The 19,054-nt window shown below is 37.0% G+C and overlaps 1 protein-coding gene across 2 annotated transcripts in view; it reads right to left on the reverse strand.

Moving 5' to 3' along the window:
• Positions 1–286: 286 nt before the first annotated feature.
• CNTRL (centriolin) overlaps positions 287–19,054 on the reverse strand; it is a 51,215-nt gene continuing 32,447 nt past the window's right edge. For both annotated transcript variants that reach the window (XM_067541793.1, XM_067541792.1), the window contains 22 exons: positions 18,857–19,049; positions 18,307–18,617; positions 16,560–16,768; positions 16,151–16,343; positions 15,585–15,715; positions 15,286–15,426; positions 15,053–15,179; positions 14,093–14,257; positions 13,105–13,264; positions 11,035–11,150; positions 10,203–10,420; positions 9,640–9,797; positions 9,295–9,368; positions 8,471–8,659; positions 7,137–7,362; positions 6,176–6,381; positions 5,715–5,855; positions 4,126–4,401; positions 3,609–3,671; positions 2,771–2,980; positions 1,785–1,899; positions 287–840 (listed from right to left, as the gene is read on the reverse strand). In XM_067541793.1, the coding sequence (XP_067397894.1) occupies positions 830–840; positions 1,785–1,899; positions 2,771–2,980; positions 3,609–3,671; positions 4,126–4,401; positions 5,715–5,855; positions 6,176–6,381; positions 7,137–7,362; positions 8,471–8,659; positions 9,295–9,368; positions 9,640–9,797; positions 10,203–10,420; positions 11,035–11,150; positions 13,105–13,264; positions 14,093–14,257; positions 15,053–15,179; positions 15,286–15,426; positions 15,585–15,715; positions 16,151–16,343; positions 16,560–16,768; positions 18,307–18,617; positions 18,857–19,049 (3,633 nt within the window). In that variant the 3' untranslated portion in view covers positions 287–829. The remainder of the gene's footprint in view (positions 841–1,784; positions 1,900–2,770; positions 2,981–3,608; positions 3,672–4,125; positions 4,402–5,714; positions 5,856–6,175; positions 6,382–7,136; positions 7,363–8,470; positions 8,660–9,294; positions 9,369–9,639; positions 9,798–10,202; positions 10,421–11,034; positions 11,151–13,104; positions 13,265–14,092; positions 14,258–15,052; positions 15,180–15,285; positions 15,427–15,584; positions 15,716–16,150; positions 16,344–16,559; positions 16,769–18,306; positions 18,618–18,856; positions 19,050–19,054) is intronic.

Consider the following 19,054-nt stretch of genomic DNA (forward strand, 5'->3'; position numbering starts at 1 on the left):
CAAGTCTCTTAAACAAGAGGAATAGTACTTCCTGAGAGCAAGGCTAGTTCCAGCAACTGTCACAGATGGAAAGAAGGAACTTGAGGGGGCATAGGGCCGGCAGTGCTTCATATACTGTGGCATGTGCACGGGATTCTGGGGGCGCTGGAGCCGGCCCTACGGGATCTGCTAAGGGGAAAAAAGTTCCGGGTAACCATGCATGGAGACGTGCACACACCTATGGTGGAATGGACATGAGCAAGCATGCGAAGAAGAAAGTTAAATACAAAATTCATGGAAACATGTAAAGTCTTAAAATCAATATAAACTTTATTTTTTGTCAAATATTCCATTCACAGTAATGATGCATAAAGACCTAGAGGAATAATGGCATTTGTTTGACAGTAGATGAAGGAACTGACTAACTTACCAGATTTGTGTGTCTACCACAGAAGCTCAGATTTGGTTTTTTAAAAAAATATTAAATTTGTTAAAGATTTGAGATAATTGTTGCAACCTTTTATTCTAGGGCACAGAGTTTTAATTCATCTCTATCACATTAAAACACCAGGCTTTAACATAATAAATATTACCATTATCTCTTGCTTAAGTGACTTAAGCTACAAAACCATAAAAAAAAATTTACGATACTGACCGAAGGGCTTACAGCCAGTTATTTACATGGAAAACATTCAGGAATGTTCGACCAAGCTGCCTTGACAAGTGGCTGTATGGTGTGTCTGGTCAGCCAGATTTGCAAGCTAGTGAGGTAGCAGTCTTCAGGTTGTATATTTGGATCAGGAGTTAGAAAGAGTATCATTCCCAGCCATACCACTGCTATTGTTAGATGTCAGCACTTATCTACCAAAAAAAAAAGTGTTTGGGAAGGTTAGTGATTCTGCTAGAACACCAGCAAGACATTTAATTCTGGATGCAAGATGTTCTTTTATGCTCTAAGAGCAGAGATAGCCAGGAGAGCCATTGGATCACATCCTATTAGCCTTTTTTTTAAATGCACTTGTGTGTTCCATAAGTTCTGAAGGGCATATTTCCTGCTTCACAGCATAGTAAAGGCAGCTGCCTATTGGCAGATAAAAACTGGCAAGCATGAATTTGCTGTCAAGCAGTTCTTCATACATCTCCAGTGGAGCAGTCTATTAGAGACTATCACATGAAGTGATAACTCCTAGCTGAGTAAGAATGTTTGGCTCAAATCAAATAGGACTGTTAACATGATAAAGGAAGGGTCTAGGGTCAATGTAAGTCAGTATTTTTGGTGATCTAGAACCTACCTCTGAAGTTTGTCTTGACCAATCCAGTGCAGGTTTACAGCTAGATTTTAGCCGTTGACAGACTGAATTGTCGACAAGCTTAAAGAGAAGATGCCACAATGGTAAAAGTGACATCCATAATGCAAAGTATAACTCCCCTGCTTGCTATAGAAGTGTGCAACCTATTAAGTTACTGGAGACTTCAGGGGTGCTCCCACGCAGAAGGGCAGAGTATTTTACCAAATTAGTGGAGCCAAAACAATTTTAAAGAGGAGATTAATTTAAAACAAAGGTATAGATTATTTCCTTGGGGCTCTTGTCTATGTCCAAAATTACCTATTACATGCTACCCTTTCTTGGTTCTATGTATCAGTATAGTGGCAAGCCCTATTAGCTACCTTAACTTACTGCATCTTCTCGTAAAGGAGGTATGTGCTATGCCCTGCTATGCCCCAGTCTTCAAGGAGAAGTTCTGCTAAATTTGATCTGCATAGATCTATGTGATTACATGTAATGGCTGGCTCAATCTCTTACCTCCATGATTTAATGGGATTATTTCTTGTGTATGGTATTGGTGGAAGCGTTGAGATAGAGATGAAATGCCCGCTGGCCTCCTGCTAGGAGATCTGACAACTCCTGTCACAGCAACCTGGGGGGGGGGGGGGGAGAAAAAAAAAAAGTTTGGCTTGAGAAACAAAGTGTGAAAGCTAATTCATGTAATCAGCAAAGTCAAATTAGTCTCTGAAATACCCATTTACTGTGGGATTTAAACTTAAAGTTTATAGTAAACATCTACTCCAATGAATTGTTTGTCTAAACAAAACTTCAGCCTTACTTGTGCAAAACTCCTACACAGAAGAGTCCCACATACAAAGAGGTTTGCTCTAGCCAAACTTAGCATGAAGGTTATAAATACATGAAGCTTAAGCTGCCATCCCCCATATCCTCCTCCCAATAGCACACCAATTCACAGTCAGTCTTCCTGTTTTCTCCTATACAAGGAAAAGGGCAAAACTGATGATGCAGAAATTGAAAAAAGAGACCCCTCCTCTAGTTTTTTGGCTACAATTATCTTAAGTATTTACTTGTAACCAATATAGATTGGAAATGTTCAGGCAGAAACTTGTAAATTGTGTTCCTTTAAGAGCTCCCAAGTCCCTGTTATACACAAATTGCTCTTAATAATTAAGTCCAAGAAACACTCCCAGTATTAGTCAATAGCACCCTTTCATACCAAAGTAAAGCGATTAAAACAAATTCAATTTCAGGCTAAGCCATTTCAGAACTGGGACAAATCAAAAGGAGTTAAAGTGTACAGTGAGAGACTACCATTTTTGTATGCATGTGTTTCAAAACACTGTCATTTGTATTAAATTTTCCAGGAAAATTCTACAGCAGCATAAGATTATGGTTGTGAAAACACTATGTGCATTAGTGTATCTTTGGGAAAGGCAGGGTGACAGAGTTAACAGAACACACTGATTTGAAAAGTGATATTGTAAAATGCTTTAAAGTGTTACCTGGTTCCGTGTAACATTAAGATCATCATGAAGGGAAGACAGTAGACCCGATGAGCTTTGGGACAGAAAGAGTGAATCTGTAGCAGTGCTGCTAACCAATTCATCTAGTGCATCAACTTGTCTCTTTAAGCTGTGCAGGGTGCCCTCTGTTTGCTGTTTTCCTTTAATTAATACTTCCACTTGCTTGGACATGCATTGTCGAAGTTGAGCCTTAATAAAACAGAAAAATTAAATTATTTCCTTTATATCCAATTTTTGCTTCACTTCCAGTTTTTTTAATTGATAGTGGAGGTCAGACTATAAAAAAAAAAATTAACACAATATACTGGAAGCTGTTTAGCTTACAAGTTCTAATAATCTTCTACCTGTCCTGAACATTCAGAAAAGCAATATTTGTATGGTATCTTCTAATATAATAAAACATGATTCAAAGAAGAACAGCTCATGTGCTCTAACCAAATTCAGGTTCCATTGTGGTTGTGACTAGACTTGTATTACTAATGCAGAGCATTACGTAAGTGTAAGTTAGAAAAGAGTTGTTTTATGACAACATTCACATGCAAAGCCTTTCTGAAAAAGTTGTGTTAAGGTAAGCACGTTTAAACAACATGAACTGTGCGTAATTTATTAATTCACATTGAAATATACACTACCTTCCTCTCCTTCCCTTTCATCCCAATAGAAAGAGCTCCAATGTTGCAAAAAGTATTCTATGATTATTTAAAATTTATAAAATTATGGTTCAAGAACCAAAGGAAAAAAGGCTTAAGAATTATTAGATCGGAGCCCTGCTAGGTTTATAAATAAATAATGCATTATATAGTGTATGGGATTCAACCTTGAGCCGATCTTCATGGTGACGCAGCTTTTCTCGGAGTGCTTCTCCACGCCAGTGTTCATCCTTCAGAAAGAATCATATTCAATAACCAAAACACATGGTTTTAAACCTGTTTTTTTAAAAAAAATCTATACCATATAGCATAGACCACAAACCTAAGGTATATGTACTGGGACCAATTCTCCATTCCTTTCTCACACAAGTCTTCCAATGAAAATCAGTGGAGTTTGGAGTGTGTAAGGAATGCAGGATTGGGTTGTTTATTAGTAAGCAAAATAATGCACCAGAAAAATTTAGTTTAAAACTGGATTGCTTAGTTCAGCTGATCACAGGGAGAGGTTATTAGGAGTACCCAGTCACACGTGAGATTGAGAATCGTGCAATGAAGTATACAAAATACACAATCAAGTGGCCAATTTAAACAAATAGGGACAAATTTAACCCTGGTGTAGATAGATGAAGTGTTTTGACTGTAAAAAAAAAACAAAACAAAAAAAAACCTTTAAAGTAATTTTACCATTAAATGGACTTTGGAAAAATCCATCTTCTCTTCAAATGACAGCTGTCCTCCCTCATTTGATGCAAATGGAAAATTCTGCTTTAAGTTTTCTAATTCACACTCCAAACTTTCTTGTGCTTCAAAAACAGCTTCCAGGTCACCCAGTAGCTCTGGAGGAGACTGAGTTATGTCTTTAAGGCCACTTCTAATTTCATCTTTCACTTCCAATTTTAGCATCTTCACTGCATCCTTTATCTCCTTTTGTCTCATTTCCAAATCTTCCTCAGTTTTAATCTAAATAGCAGTACAGAAAGACAGATTTATGCTCTAAAAAGGGGTGACACCTTAAAATGTTGCCATCAAATTATTGTTAAGAGTTAAAAAAGCACCAACCAATGGTCTTTTTGCATTAACAACCCAAGCCTATTTCTAAAAAACATTCTAATTGAACAATTATGCATGATTGTAGATTGCTTTCATTACTGTTAAAAATGAAATGTACTGGCTTTCTAAGCAATTCAAAATTTGGGCTGTAGGACCAAGCTAGGAATTTTTATCCTGATGTGTGTATAAGGCATCCGTAATTCATACAGAAGGGAACTTCTGGCATAGCTATAAACTATTTCTGAAGTTTGCTTGAGGTGCAGACTGACAATATTGAAACAGGAACATTCCATTCCCTATCTTCTCTCAGTCCTCCTGAATTGCAGTATAGGTACTGGTAGCATTCCTCTCTGCGGCGCACACTAGTCAAAATTAATGCGTTAGGATAGTTCAAGCAATACAGCAGTTTTATTGGCTAAACTTTGCACTTAAATCTAAACTAAATAGTAAAATGAGAGGGGGACTGTATTTTTGTGGGATTGTTGCACACTTTTCAAATCTGAAGTACAACAAAGATGGAGTGTATCAGACCTGAAAAGTACAAATCCTTCAGAAACTGACAAAGTCACATGCATGTATTTAATGGGAATTATTGAGATACATGACATGACTGACAGCTAATGAATTTCAGTTTTTCCAGAGTTAAAGTATTTTCATGGTTATACTCAAAATATACTCTAAAACCCAGTCATGCATCAATATTTGAAGCTGAGCATAAGAATGCATTCCACTTCAGGTATGCTATAAGCATTTCACTGAATAGTTTCATTTCAACAGATGGCTCTATGTAATCTTTAATATGTCAGAGTTTTTAACCAAACCAATCAAAAAGTGTGCTCAATGATGTTACAAGTGCTAGCTTGACTAAAGTTCAGAAAGAGCGATACTAGGATTTCCATTAATATGCACATAATAAATAAAAGCATGTTCACAGTCACATCAATTTAATTTCCATGACACTGATTATTCTTGAGGGCAAACAGTGCCCAAGCCTGTAGTTCATGATTTCGGTGCAAGTTTTGCGTAAGTAAGGAATGCACTATAAGGCCCTAAATAGATTGTGTGCTGTTTGAAAGTTTTAAATAAATGTATTCATGTTAATAATAATATAAGTGAACACAGGCAGATTAAAATGAAACTGAACTTGTTTAGAAGATATATAACTTCCATGCAAAAACTTCCCATTGTAAAGAATGGAACTATGGTTAGGTACTAGACTATACCTGTGACTTGAGATCCAAATAATCCTGTTGGATCTCACCCAGCTCCTTAATCAGGCGTTTTGCTCGTTCATGGTTATCATGTGCCACTCGTTCTACTGATGCCATTTCTTTCTGCAAAAAACTGTTTTCATGCTCTTTTTCCTAAAATATAAATGTGAAAATAGCTGAAACTTTACTTTTTTCCTATGGACAAACTCATTTAAGAAAAAACAATCAAACCATCCAAATGTAAAACAATTTCTCTGAGTTAAAATGATGTTGTGCATAGTTAGTACAATCTAAATGGGATCAACTAAGAGTGTTTGCAGGGCACCATAGGAACAGCATAGTATGGGTAAGTGACTTTCAAGCCTGAATTGTATTATGTAGGCTCACCAGGACCACACAGGATTTTTCTCTTTAAAAAAAAAAAAAAAATGCAAAGCAATTGTTCTTTTTATAGTAACACAATGAAAACATACATTAAGTGCTCTCTCATGCTGGGTCCTTTGGGTTTTGATTGCTTCCTTCAGACCTGTGATTTGTTTTTCTGCTTTCTTTCTCTCTGAGAGGATCTGATCTTGGAGGTGGTTTAATTCAGCCTTTGAGAGTTCCAGTTCTTTCTGGAGGGATAAAACTTCTTGTTTTTTTTCTTGTAACTGTGTTTCTTTTTCTGAGAGCTGATGTCCTGGAATTTTAAAAAAGCTTTAATCAGCAGAAATGCAATGTATCACTCACATTGGGTGTAGGGCACTAATTGTAGAATCATCTTTGGGGGGTGGGGAAACCTGCAACAAAAGCTACAGAAGCTCCTAATTGAAAATTTCTATACACGAAAACCATAGTTTCATCAGTTTTCAGGGCCCCGCAGCTTCTCCAGACATGGCAGAGACTGAAAATGCTGCTACTAACTTCTATCTTATCTGAAACTCATATTAAACTCTTGCCACTAAAAAAACTGCAAGAGGGCACTGAAATGAAATTCCATTGGTCTTTAGTGGTTGAAATATTAAGATGGTGATAATTGAAGCATAATCTAAGTTCCTTTTATGAGATTATGAAATTCCTTTTTCAATCCTATTTAGTTTTACAGTTCTGCATATTTGTCTTACTGGTTAACAGAGGAGAGCAGGAATCACTTTTTCCTTCTGTTATATTCATGCCCTCAAGATCAACTCTGATGAAAATTACTACCATACAATTTTGCTTATTTTCATGAACACCGGTCTGCTAAACAAACACACAAAACAACTGGGTCTAGGGGAATCATCCTGGGAAATCTCAGTCTCCAAGTAGGGAAGCTCAATCAATATTTATTAAGAATCTGCTTTAGTGACCTTATCCAAAGCCCTGCAAAGTCAATAGAAAGACTCTCACTGACTTCAGTGGGATTTGGATCAGCCCTCATATATCATAGTTATAAGCACATAAGAAGTATCTTACTGGTCTTTCTGACTGTTTCTTCCAGTGCTGTGCACCAGGTCTCCTCCTTTTCCAGTTTTCCAACCCTTTCTTCTGCCAATCTTACTTTTGCTATTGCCTGCTCAAATTTACTTTGTTGGTCTGTCAGCTCCTGTTCCAATAGTTGTTTCTGATCTTTCAATTTAGCTGTACAGTCTTCTAATTTTTTTTCTTCACACACAATGTCTGCCTTGAGGTGTTGAAGAATCTACAAATACAAGATGTCAAGTGTTAACTTTTGTTTAGATAGTTGGGTAGCATCAGTTGAGTCTCTCAGATGCATCCAATGTGTGACAGCACTGCAATAAACTAACTGCTGACTCATCAGACCAACACTAAAAGCATTCTCCCAGATGCAAAACTGCTTTCTGTGAAATACTACTGTTAAAGTATGATGGCTTATTTCAGTAGGATTGTGGCTACTACACATGGAAAAAAGTAACTAATATGAGAAATTGGTTTTAGTTATCTACTAGTATTATAATACACACAGAGGTCCAGATCTTCATCTGCAGCTGATGAGCCCACACAGCAATGGGGTGTGGGAGAAGGATGTAAAGTATGGCATTGGGTAGAATTGATGTCAAAAGAAAAAATTCACAATTAAAAAAATTGTTTTTTCAAGATGGATTTCAAGTAGCTTTATAGCTGGTCAAAATATGAAAGGGAAAATTCCATTAACATTTTTCCTGGTTTATTTTTTTACATTTTTAAATTATGTTGAAACTCAAAATTTTGACCGGCTCTTGATTTATGCTACCTTTACGCTCCCATGCTCTTAGGTAAGTAACATGCTTGGTCAGTTCCCTGATGAAGGTCAGAACAGCTTAAGAGCTGCTTTAAGTTATCCTAGCTATCAACAGCTAAGGATAACAAGATGCAGAGGAACTTCAGCTAAAATCCATTTTCCCTAGCTACACCATTAGTCAGAAAGGCAGGTGTGGGATGGAATAGGAGATACCATGTGCTGGCCTTCTGCAGGAGGATCTCCTTACACTGGCATGGTCTTCTCCTTGCTTTAGGGAAGTCTTGTGCTGCATTTCACTGCAAAGTGGTCACACCACAGAGAAGAATCTGGCTGTTTGTTATTAATAATGGATTGCCATTGTTTTATAGCATAAAAGTTTCTGTTCCAGAATGTCAAATTTTATGCTCTTTTGCTATTTTTCTCCAAATTAAATTGAAATATATATATTTTAGAAAGGAGTATTATATTAAATTTCCAACTCAGAACTATACCCTTTTTGCCAAAATATTTTTAGAAGTATGGAAGCTTTGTCTCAACCGGTCATGCAAAGACAAGAGAGTCTCATTACCATTTCTTGTTTGGCTAGTTCTAGTTCCCTCTCTTCAATTTCTCTCTGAAGCTGCTGCAGTTGGCTCTCCTTATTCTTCTGTCTTTCTTGGCAATCCTTACACTTCTTTAAACATTCACTGATGTCTCCTTTTAGAGTTGCCTGCTCCCTAAGCAACTCATCCTGATGCCTTGTGGTATTTTTCAGATCCTGCATTAATCGGTCAAATATAAAATCATGTGAATAGTTGCTCAGAATAAATTCTCTCACTAAGCATCTTACACAAAACAATCCTCTCACTGGACCATATTCTGCCAATCTTATGTTACCTTATTGCTCATGTCCAAAATTAGCTGTTCAATGGATTAAAATGTTAAGAGCTGTTAAATACAATTTTAAAAAAAGTATACAAGTGAAGGCCCTTTTCCTGCAAAAAGTACCATGCAAATACAGGGCTTCATCTGGAAGAGGACATACCTTAAACTGTGAAATTTATACTTTTGACATGAACTTTGTCATAGGTCACTCCTTCCTTCCATGTTTTAACAAAATAAATAAATAAATCTTGGAACCTAGTTAAAATATTATTGTGCCCTACATGATTCAAACTCATTTAGGATATTTTCCTCTGGATGGAAGTCTAAAATATCTAAACAACCATAGCTTATATCTGTCAAGGCCCACACCCCGAGTTAATATGTAGAGAAAATGGCTGTATTACAATACATAAATGAAAATATATGCAACTGGGGATAATAAAGTCATCCCTTGGCTTATGCTTCAGTCTTCATGTTGTAATTTTTAGTTTTTGATAAGCGCATATTTAATCTTCATACAAAGCTAACCTGTTCTACCAGCTGAATTTGTTGCCTGTAGTCATTCAGTTCACCTGTCAGTGTATCCAGCTCTTTCTTTTTTTCTACGGAAAACAAAATAAGTTTGATAAAAGAAAAGAAAATAATCTTAATTAACAATCCATGAAGAAACCACTGACACTTGTGTATGTTATGCGCATACAGAGAGCTTTCTATAATATTTAAAGAATGAGTCTAATAGAAAACTGTAATTTAAACCATGATTTATCACTTAGCATGCTACATTATATAACTGATTGAAATATACTGTGGCTTTAAGTAAAAATATGAAGTTATAAATTGTCACTTCTTAAACAAAATTCACAACTTCTTTACCTTGAAGATGCTGTTGTATTACGGCAATGTCTCCATTTAGTGATTTTTTATGTTTGTTTAGTTGGTCAATTTCCTGTTGCAGTTTCCTAACATTCAAGTCCATTTTCTCTACATTGGATGCTGCAGCTTTGCTACTATCTTCAACAGCAGTTAAATTTCTGTAAAATATGAAAAAAACCCAACACATTCTTAGTCTGTTTAAAATATTTGGCAAGGATTTTTTAAAAATAGCTATACTACTGCAGGCCCAAAGGAGTGCTTTATAGTTTTATGGGAAATAATATCTCCTATACCATTTCAAGACCGAACTTCGTACTTTCAAATTGTCTCTTATACACTGCCACAGTATCCCAGATGTAGAAAGTGTTCAACTGAATTTTAAACACTGCCACTAACCAAAGTAGAAATGATTAAAACAAGACACCTCCATAGAACTGGATAGTTGAGTAATTTATCTTTTTTTAAAATGGAATAGGTTGTTCATGACAAATGTGAACGGTAATTCTAAAGAATAAGGGCTCTCCAATCACTTATCTTTGAAAAAGCTTGTTTACTTCACCCACCTTTTAGTTTGTGACAATTTTCTCTCCAAACTCTGACAGTTTTCCTCAAGTTGTTGCTTTTCTTTGCTCAAAGATTCAATGCTGTTTTGTAAAGTGTCCCTTTGTGAAGCCAGCAGCTCATTTTCTTGCTGGTCTTTCTCAAGGAGCTGTCTCTGCCACTCCATTTCCACTTGTTGACGCTGGGACAGTCGCTGGAGATTCTCTAACTCTAGTTTCTCCTATGAAATAATGCACAAATATAGCAAGTGTGTAACAGGTGCAGATATTAAAAAAAATAAAACCAAGCTAACACCACCTTTCTGTACATCTGCATAGCACCTTTCATCCACAAAGTTCCTAGAGTTCATTGCAGCCTGCATATACAGCACTCATTACTCCTGTCACTAAACTATACACAAAAAGGCAAACAATCCATGATTTTATAAGTTATCATAGACTCTCTTAGATGTTAAGGTCAGAAGGGACCATCATAATCATCTAGACCAACTTCCTGCACATTGCAGGCCACAGAACTTCGCTCACCTACTCCTGAAATAGACCCCTAATCTCTGGCTGAGTTACTGAAGTTCTCAAATAATGGTTTAAAGACTTCAAGTTCAGAAAATTCACCATTTACACTAGTTTAAACCTGAAAGTGCCCCGTCCCCAGTGCTGCAGAGGAAGGCGAAAAACCCACAAAATAAATGAAATGTAAACTGGACACTGGCACTTTCTACTGCATTGTGTCAGATTTAATTGAGGTTCTTTGAGAGAAAGGATAGTGCAGTGGTTAAGGCACGAACCTAGAACTTGAGAGACCAGAGTTCAGTTACCTAATTCACCACACACTTACCTCTAGTATTGCAACTTGAGTTTTTTCTAATTCATTAACCTTTTGGCTATGTTGTAGTTTTAGACCTTGTAGTTCATTATTTTCAAGCTCTAACATTTCCAGAATGTGCTTCAGTTCTAAATGAAAGAAAATAAAGTCAGTTATAGGAAAACCAAAACAGTATAGTTGCAAAATGCATTAAAAACAGGATTCGCCAACATGAACTTCGTGGCCAAGAATGTTCTTTTCACAAAAGGATCCACTTTAGAATTTTTAAGGATTCAGAATGTGAATGACTTCTAAAAACATCAATGGGCACACTTCCTGTGCACTGAGTGAAGTAGAGAAAATACAGTATTTGACAATGTAATGAAAAACTATATTACAACGTATATGCACGAAGGGGCTCAGTTCTGGCATTCCTAACTTTTAGTGCTTAATTTTACAATTTGTGTTCTTTAAGTGGAGATTTTTGTATATAATTCTAAATATACTGTACCACATCTTCATTGTCACAGAGTGGCTGGGCCTTTAAGAGGAGTCAGGGCCTAGTCTACCTATGATGCAATTCATTAAAGAGAATGAGCCCATCTTGGTCCACCTGACTGGTTGCCAGCTAGCTGACCAATAAGCACCTGCACCTCATAAAAGGCTACCAGAGTCAGTTGAATGAGGGTTTCCAAAGGAGGAAGGTCTTAGAGGTGCTAGTGGGATGAAAATGGTGACCTCCTGTTATCCACTCCAAGCTGCCAGGAGAAAGAAGTAAGTAAAAGGGGACCACCTGGGGAAAAGCTGACTGTGGGCTACAGCTGGTATGAAGTATAACTTAGCTCCAGGACAGCTGAGCACTCCTGATTTAAGGAGAGTGGCCCCAGTCCACCAAGGTATGTAGGCACCTAAATACACTCTTAGGCTCCATTGTGAACCAAAGAACTCCTGCCAAACTCTGTAGGTCCTAACTTGACTTGTCACATACTTCTTTGGAGTAAAAAGTCTCCCACATTCCAAGCACGTGCTCTGACTACTTGGCTAATAGTTATGAAATGGGCACCACCACCACCTCACCTCCCTGTCCCTTCTCTGTTTTGTATGGCATGAGGCACATTGGGTAGCCTAACTCATTCCCACAAGGAACTACTTAAGTGCCTAAGCCATCCGACTCTAGGAGACAGGTTCCTGTTCATTGATCACTAAGCAGAGAAATGCGCCTCTCTGCAGCCCAAGAGTTGGACTCCTCTGCAAGAAGGGTGGGGCTTAGGACACATTCTTCTTGTTGGCATCTTCCATTGGCTAGCTTGGACAGCTACCCACCTAGCATACTGGCTTTTGTGGACTGTGTTCTAAGGTGCCTCTTTCTCCCCAATCACTGTACATGGAGCTTAAGAGCCTAACTCAGACTCTGTGGATCACTGTTGTTCCTGTGATTTTTCTAAGTGCTGCAATGCTCAGTGCTGCAACACCTAAGTCCCTTTGTGGATCTGGGCCAGTGAGACCCTTTGACTGGTAAGACTGCTCTGGGAGGAGAGCTGGGGACTCCTGAACTTGGGAGAGGATGCTAGCACTTGGGTCAAAAGAAGGGTTGGATTTGAGGAAGGGGTTTTGTACACTATAAAAGGATTTAATGAGACACCACTCATGGTGAATCTTCTTCTTAGAATCCACATCTGAGTATATGATTCCAAGTGCCGAAAGGATGCTGAGAGCAGTGTAAGTGTAGGGCCACAAGGGGAGAAGGTGTACTTGAGTGCAGTGCCTCACCCCACGCACACATTGAGTAAAACCCCATTTAGTGAAACCTCATTGGAGGGGCGGGGGAACAGGGCTTTCACTTTTGAAACTTCTAAAGAAATTTAACCCACGACAGGTTTTCAATAGAACTTTCATTCAAATTTTAACTTTATTCCAGAAAAGAAATGTAAAGCAGCGTGTTTTAAGCAACTACTTTGACAAGTGTCTGATAATAATGCTAATAACTTGATACAGTATAAAAATAAGTAGGAGCTGGCAAAAAAAAGCAGAACTTTGTATTTTAAAAAAATTATGTACATTATAAGCCTGTACAATAAATGTATCATGGCATCAAAGACATACCTGTCTTATGTTTAGTTATTTGTCCTAATACTCCCTGCAGATTTTCTTCTTCTTTTCCAATGTCCTGCTTTAGGAGGGAAAGCTGTGTTTTTTTTTCATTTATCTGAGCATTCAGTTCTCCTCTCTGAGCGCTTAGCTGTACCAGAAGTGACCTTCCTTCCTATGTAAATATGCCAGTGTTAAAATCATGTTTTAAAAAAATTGCTTAGCTGTATTGCTAACAAAGATTAATTCACTTTGAATTTTTTTTTTAAAATCACCATTCTTGCTGTGTTTACTTTTTGCATTTAATTTAGTTTGGATAATAAAAATAGATTAGTCCGTTTCACCGTGGCTCCTGTATTAACACAATGTTGCAGTGTCTAGTTTGCAAATAATAATAATGTTTTAACTGCAAATCTTTTTTTGAAGAAATATTTTAAATGAAAACATTTCTATTGCTCAAGTCTGTAAACTTTTGATTTTACAGACCTACGTGAATCTAATAATGTCCCTTAAATAAACTTAAAAGTTTACTTGGTGCTGAATTTTTATTTCACAATACCAGGGCAGCACTGACAGCATGGGCCAGGTAAGATTTCTTACTTTCTGCAAGAAGTGTATATATATCGGGGGGGCGGAGAGGAGGAGGAGGAGAGGAGGAGGAGAAGTAGAAGACTTTTTTGACAGTACTGTTGTGTACAGGATATTTTACACAGATTGACCGGATTCATTTTTCTTCACCAACCATTTGTCCCAACGACAGAAATTCTAGCCACTTTTATCCAGGTTCTGTTTAACAGCAAACACACCCACAACCCAAATGCAACTAAGGGACTGATTCTGTACTTAACTGATCCAGATCAGGCTCTTTATGCATTAGTTATATCAAAACTGCAAATTTTGAGGGGGGGTGAGGAAATTTTTTTTTTGAAAGCTTCATTTTTCCTTTCGCTGAACTAAACTACACAGATAAACAGTTAACTGAAAAGGACTTTTGAAAATTTACTTTTATTTGTTGTCGTTTATCAGTAACTTCAGTCTCCCCTTCTCGAAGAGCTTCTTTGAGGTCTGCTTTCTTCTGAGCAATGCCATCTTGAAGGAGGTGCAGCTCTTCTTTTTTTTGACCCAATAGTCGGTCCAAGAGCACCAGCTCTTGCTGGTTAGCTGCTATCTACAGTGCAGAAATAAATTAACAAAATATTGTGCCCAAACTACTTTCACATCTACATTAAAATATGCCAGACTGTCAAATTATTGCTAAAGAAGCTCTTTCTTGGAAAGTTTTCAAAATATTATTTTTATTGTGACAGGATCTAGCAGAACCTGTTGGAGCCATGATCCTCATTGTGCTAGCTACTGTACAGACACACAGTTTAAAAAAAAAAAAGAGTCCCTGGCCCAAGAATCTTGCAATCTTACAGCCCCAATCTGGCAAATATTTATACCCATGAGTAACTTTTATGCACATAAGTTGTAGGATTTTTGGTACAAAAACAGAACATATCTTCAATTCTAATGTATTTCAATTTTAAATTAACTAAATGGAACGTGGACTACAAAATTATTTCTACAGATAAGTTTATACTGTTCAGCTGTAATTTCTTGACAAGTATTTGACAAGTGAGAACAAAGAGTGAAGAATTAATGGGCATGTCATGTTACTACATGACATTAAGTATGTCGTTACTATATAACGTACACATCTAGAAAGGTTTGGCTGGTGTGCAAATGCATTTATCAGTGAACTGGAGTATAAATGAACACATTTAGGAGCACGTGCATATAGTATTTAATTTGTAATATGTATTGACTAGCCATTTTAAAAATAGTATAAATTTCATGTTGAGGAGATACTGACACTAAAATAAACCTACAAGATCTGGTGCTTCTGACAAAAATTCAAAACATGATAGATTCTACTTCCAGTGCATGGAGTGAGTTTTTTTTTTTTTTCCTTTAAATTTACCTGATCTTTCAATCTTTCCAACTCAGTTTTTTTGCCTTGAAGAACATTTTCTGCTTCTTTAAGAATTTGGAGATGATGATCTTCATTACCTTCTGCAACCTGAATATCTTCCTGCAGCTTCTGAAGACTAATAAATAAATTTACGGTTAAAGCAGGTTCAAGAAGTACACTTCGGTACTCCCTTCACTTTACCATTAGATGAACTAAAGGTGTGTTTAAAATAAATTAAATACCTTTCAGTCAACATTTCTATCTTTTGGCTTAAGGACTGGAACTCAGAATCTCTTGCTGATACAACTCTGTTGATTTCTTTCAAAATACCTTCTTGTTTAGTCTTGTGCTGTTCTAAATCCCTTGTATCTGCCTGAAGTAATCTGAAGAAATGAAAAAATTCATTATTTCTCATCATAACTGAGCATTAGCTCTCTGAAAGCAACTTCATATTTTTCAAACATGAAACACACCTTTTGTTCTTACCATTTCATGGATCTACACTATATAGCACAAAAATATGAAATAAACTTAAATGTACCTTAATTGCTGATCTGCTTTCACAAGCTTAACAGCCATCTCCTGAGCTCGTCGCTCTAGCTCCTCAGCATCAGACTCAGTACGAGACAAGTGTTGCTTGGCATGATTGTACTTCTGAATAGTGTCTTTGGTCTAGAAAAAAAATTGAATTTTTTTAAGTTAATGAAACAAAAGATTCACATCAATTCCATTGGGTGATGTCATTTAAATAAAAAGGCTTACTACCTAAGTATGGCAAATTGGCACAGGTGGTCTGAGTGAAGTTTATTAGTAATTAGGAGGAGGAAGGAGTGTCTGATTAATATGCAAAAAATGAAGTCATAAAAAGAGATTTTCCCAAGGCTTTATGTTCTTCACAGAAACCCAGACAGTTGTCATTTATATTTTAAAAAATGAATAAGAACTCGCCTTCACATCTCCATCTCAAAGTAAAATGAACGGACAACTTTATATTCAGATCTAACAATCCTTAGCTGCATCTGCCTTGCATCATGAAAATGAATATTTCACCCATTTAAAAAAAACACAGTATCTTCCTTAAACCAGATACAATACGGAAAAACTTACTTTTCCCCGGGTACTTTCAAGTTCAGTTTCAGCTTCCACAAGAAGTCGATCTGCCTCCCTGAGCTCTGCCCGTCGTTTTTGAAGAGTCTTTTCTATACATTCAATTTCATCTACAATGTCCTCGTGATGTTTGAGAGATTTTTCTAACTCTAGCTCTGTAATAAGGCTGTCAATATGTCCTTCAATGAAGTCCCTAAAAGAAAAAAGGGGAACAAATAAACCAACTAATTCAAATGACAGATGCAAAAGGTCTGACCAATCTTTCAAAAGGTGTACTCCCTTATAGAGTCTACATAAATATAAGTTATGCATGGTAATACAGTGGAACCATCTTTACTAATATATTTTGAAAAGTGTATTAATCTTTTAACAGGCTTACTTTTAAATGCATCTAACATACTGCTCTTACTTGCGTTTACTGCGTTTCTGGGCTGTCTTGCGTAGCTCTGCTACTTCATGCTCCAGCTCTTCTCTTTCATTCAATAGATCTTCAATGTTTTGATGCAATTTTTTCATCTCTTTATGATGTTTATCCTCAGATATTCCTGTCCACTTATATTCACATCTCTGAGCCCTTAAATGATACACAGTATCTTCTAATCTTGATATTTCCCTCTCCTGAATGCAGGAAAATACAAAGTTAGAACAAGAGTGAATCTCCACAACAATCCTCCATAACAAATATGTTCCACAGAGAGCTGCAGATGCAGAGACCCAAGTTTGGATTATCAGGCACTGGGAACAGTGTTCTTAGTGGCAGGATTCCGGCTGTGGAACAACTTGCTGGCAGAGATCAAACAGAACCTAATCCTAACGATGTTCAAGTCAAAGTGAAAGAAACAGTTTTGATAAAGGCTTTCCTCAGGAACAATACCTGAAAACAAGCAAATACACTTGAATTCATACATCCCTGTAACTCATAGATAAGGAGAGAGGAAGCCCCATTGGTCTTTTACTTTTTCATGATTTTGTTCAGCACTGAGATACCAAGGTGCCTTGTGTGTTACAGATGACCAAGATAGAAGAAGGGTAAAAATATTAAGATAAAATCAGGAAATTCACTTCAATTTAGAATTAACATCTTCAATGATGATATCATGACAAACTCTGATATGATTACATTATGCATGACACTGAATCAAACTACACTATTTAATGTCCTGTGCAAGTTTGTTGGTGCTTCTGAAATTCTATAGAAATCTTTAAAATAGCAGCATTTACTTTGTAATATTGACAAATCTCCATAGCAAGAAAAACTCTGAACTGGTCTGGAATTAGTTGTTTCTTGGAAAATATAGTGTCTTACCTAAAACAGAATGAGATGCTCAATTTAAGAAACTGGATAGTTAAGATCTAAGAAGTTTCAGAATTTCTCCTTTAGAAATAAACAATTCTCAAAGCTCTAGGCATAACTACATGTATAATGGTGGAAAAGTTATTATATTTAGTACTATAATACTTCTGTACTCATTACAATTTTTGTATTGACTGAGGCAAAGCTAAAAATATTTGAAACGAGGAGCTGCTGTATTCCTATGTTGTGGTAACATATAAAGCTTTTAATCCATATATCTCAGAGCCCTTCAGAAAAGCAAGTAAATATCAATATCCCTATTTTACACATGGAAAAATGGAGGCACTGAGGATCAAGAGATTTACCCAAGACATAACAGGGATCTAGATGCTGGGTTATGACTACAGTTCCAGCTTATGTCTTCCAGGCTTGTGCCTTTATCTACAGGGCCACATTGCCTCCACTTGTACAACTCCAACTGTACATCGCCCGTTCAACATGCACCACACACACACTCCTGTGCAACCTTTTGAAAAACATATCCTTAGGAACTGTCTCCCAGTAAACCTTTAAAGTCAAGATGATACTCTGCAGGAGTGTAGATTAAGTGAAATCTTTTTACGCTCTTCAAATCTGTAATCCATCAATTCAAAATGAAATGACTGGATGGAATAATGAACACTGTTAGCTATAGGAAAAATGTTGATAGAGAAAAGTTAGAAATGTTTACAAGTAGAGTCAGTAATTATGTATAGTTTGTAGTTTTTACAAATTTTCAAAACCAAACAGAAGACAAATATTAAAAAAACACTACCACCTACCATGAGTCAAGTATACAGCTGGGCCTACCCCATACACTTACCAAGTCATGATGCTCAGGCACATTGCAGTGAAGCACTCCAATAGGAATGAGAGGGACAGAAAAGTTAGCAGGTAAAGGGCCATGAACAATCTGAGCTCCAGCAGGAGGTGGTCCATAGATAACTGTTCCAGGAGGAACTGGTCTACCATTGGTTGGTACAGGAGGAGGTCCATAAATTACAGTTCCTTGAGGTACAGGGGCACCATCTGGAAGTACAGTATAAATAACTGAACCAGGAGGTACTACAAAGGGAGAGTCACCAGGAGCATTCATTTCACCATCTCCTCCATTATCTTCTCCATGTTCTCCATCTTGAGAGAGAGAGGGAGAAAAAAATGTGTAATGATTTCTTTTTAGTTAACAATATTCCTAAATATGCATCTCCAAAAGAAAGGCCCTAATCAGCAACCAGTTAAGTATTCAGACTGAATAAAATGCTCAACACTAATAAAATGGTTTTTTTAAATTCAGTTGCTGGTGCTCAGAAATCTTTAAATAAATAAGCAGTTTGTATTTCCCTAAACATCATAGTATGAGCAAATTAACATACCTTTAGTGAAACGAGATTTGCACAACCCACTCCTGACTGGGGAATAAACCCAACATCCTCTTGTAGTGGGTGAGGCACAGTCTTCCTTCCTGGTTTGCCTGCCCTGACAATGCCCTTTTCTAACTGGGGATGAGACAGGATACTGTAAACCAACTCCAGAGTCTTTTGTGCTGTGAGAACCAGGAGTTGAGGCCTAGA

The sequence above is a fragment of the Emydura macquarii genome, unplaced genomic scaffold (genome assembly GCF_026122565.2).
Source record: "Emydura macquarii macquarii isolate MOO-44397 ecotype Brisbane River unplaced genomic scaffold, CSIRO-AGI_Emac_v2 contig_691, whole genome shotgun sequence".
Classification (NCBI taxonomy): Eukaryota; Metazoa; Chordata; order Testudines; family Chelidae; genus Emydura; species Emydura macquarii.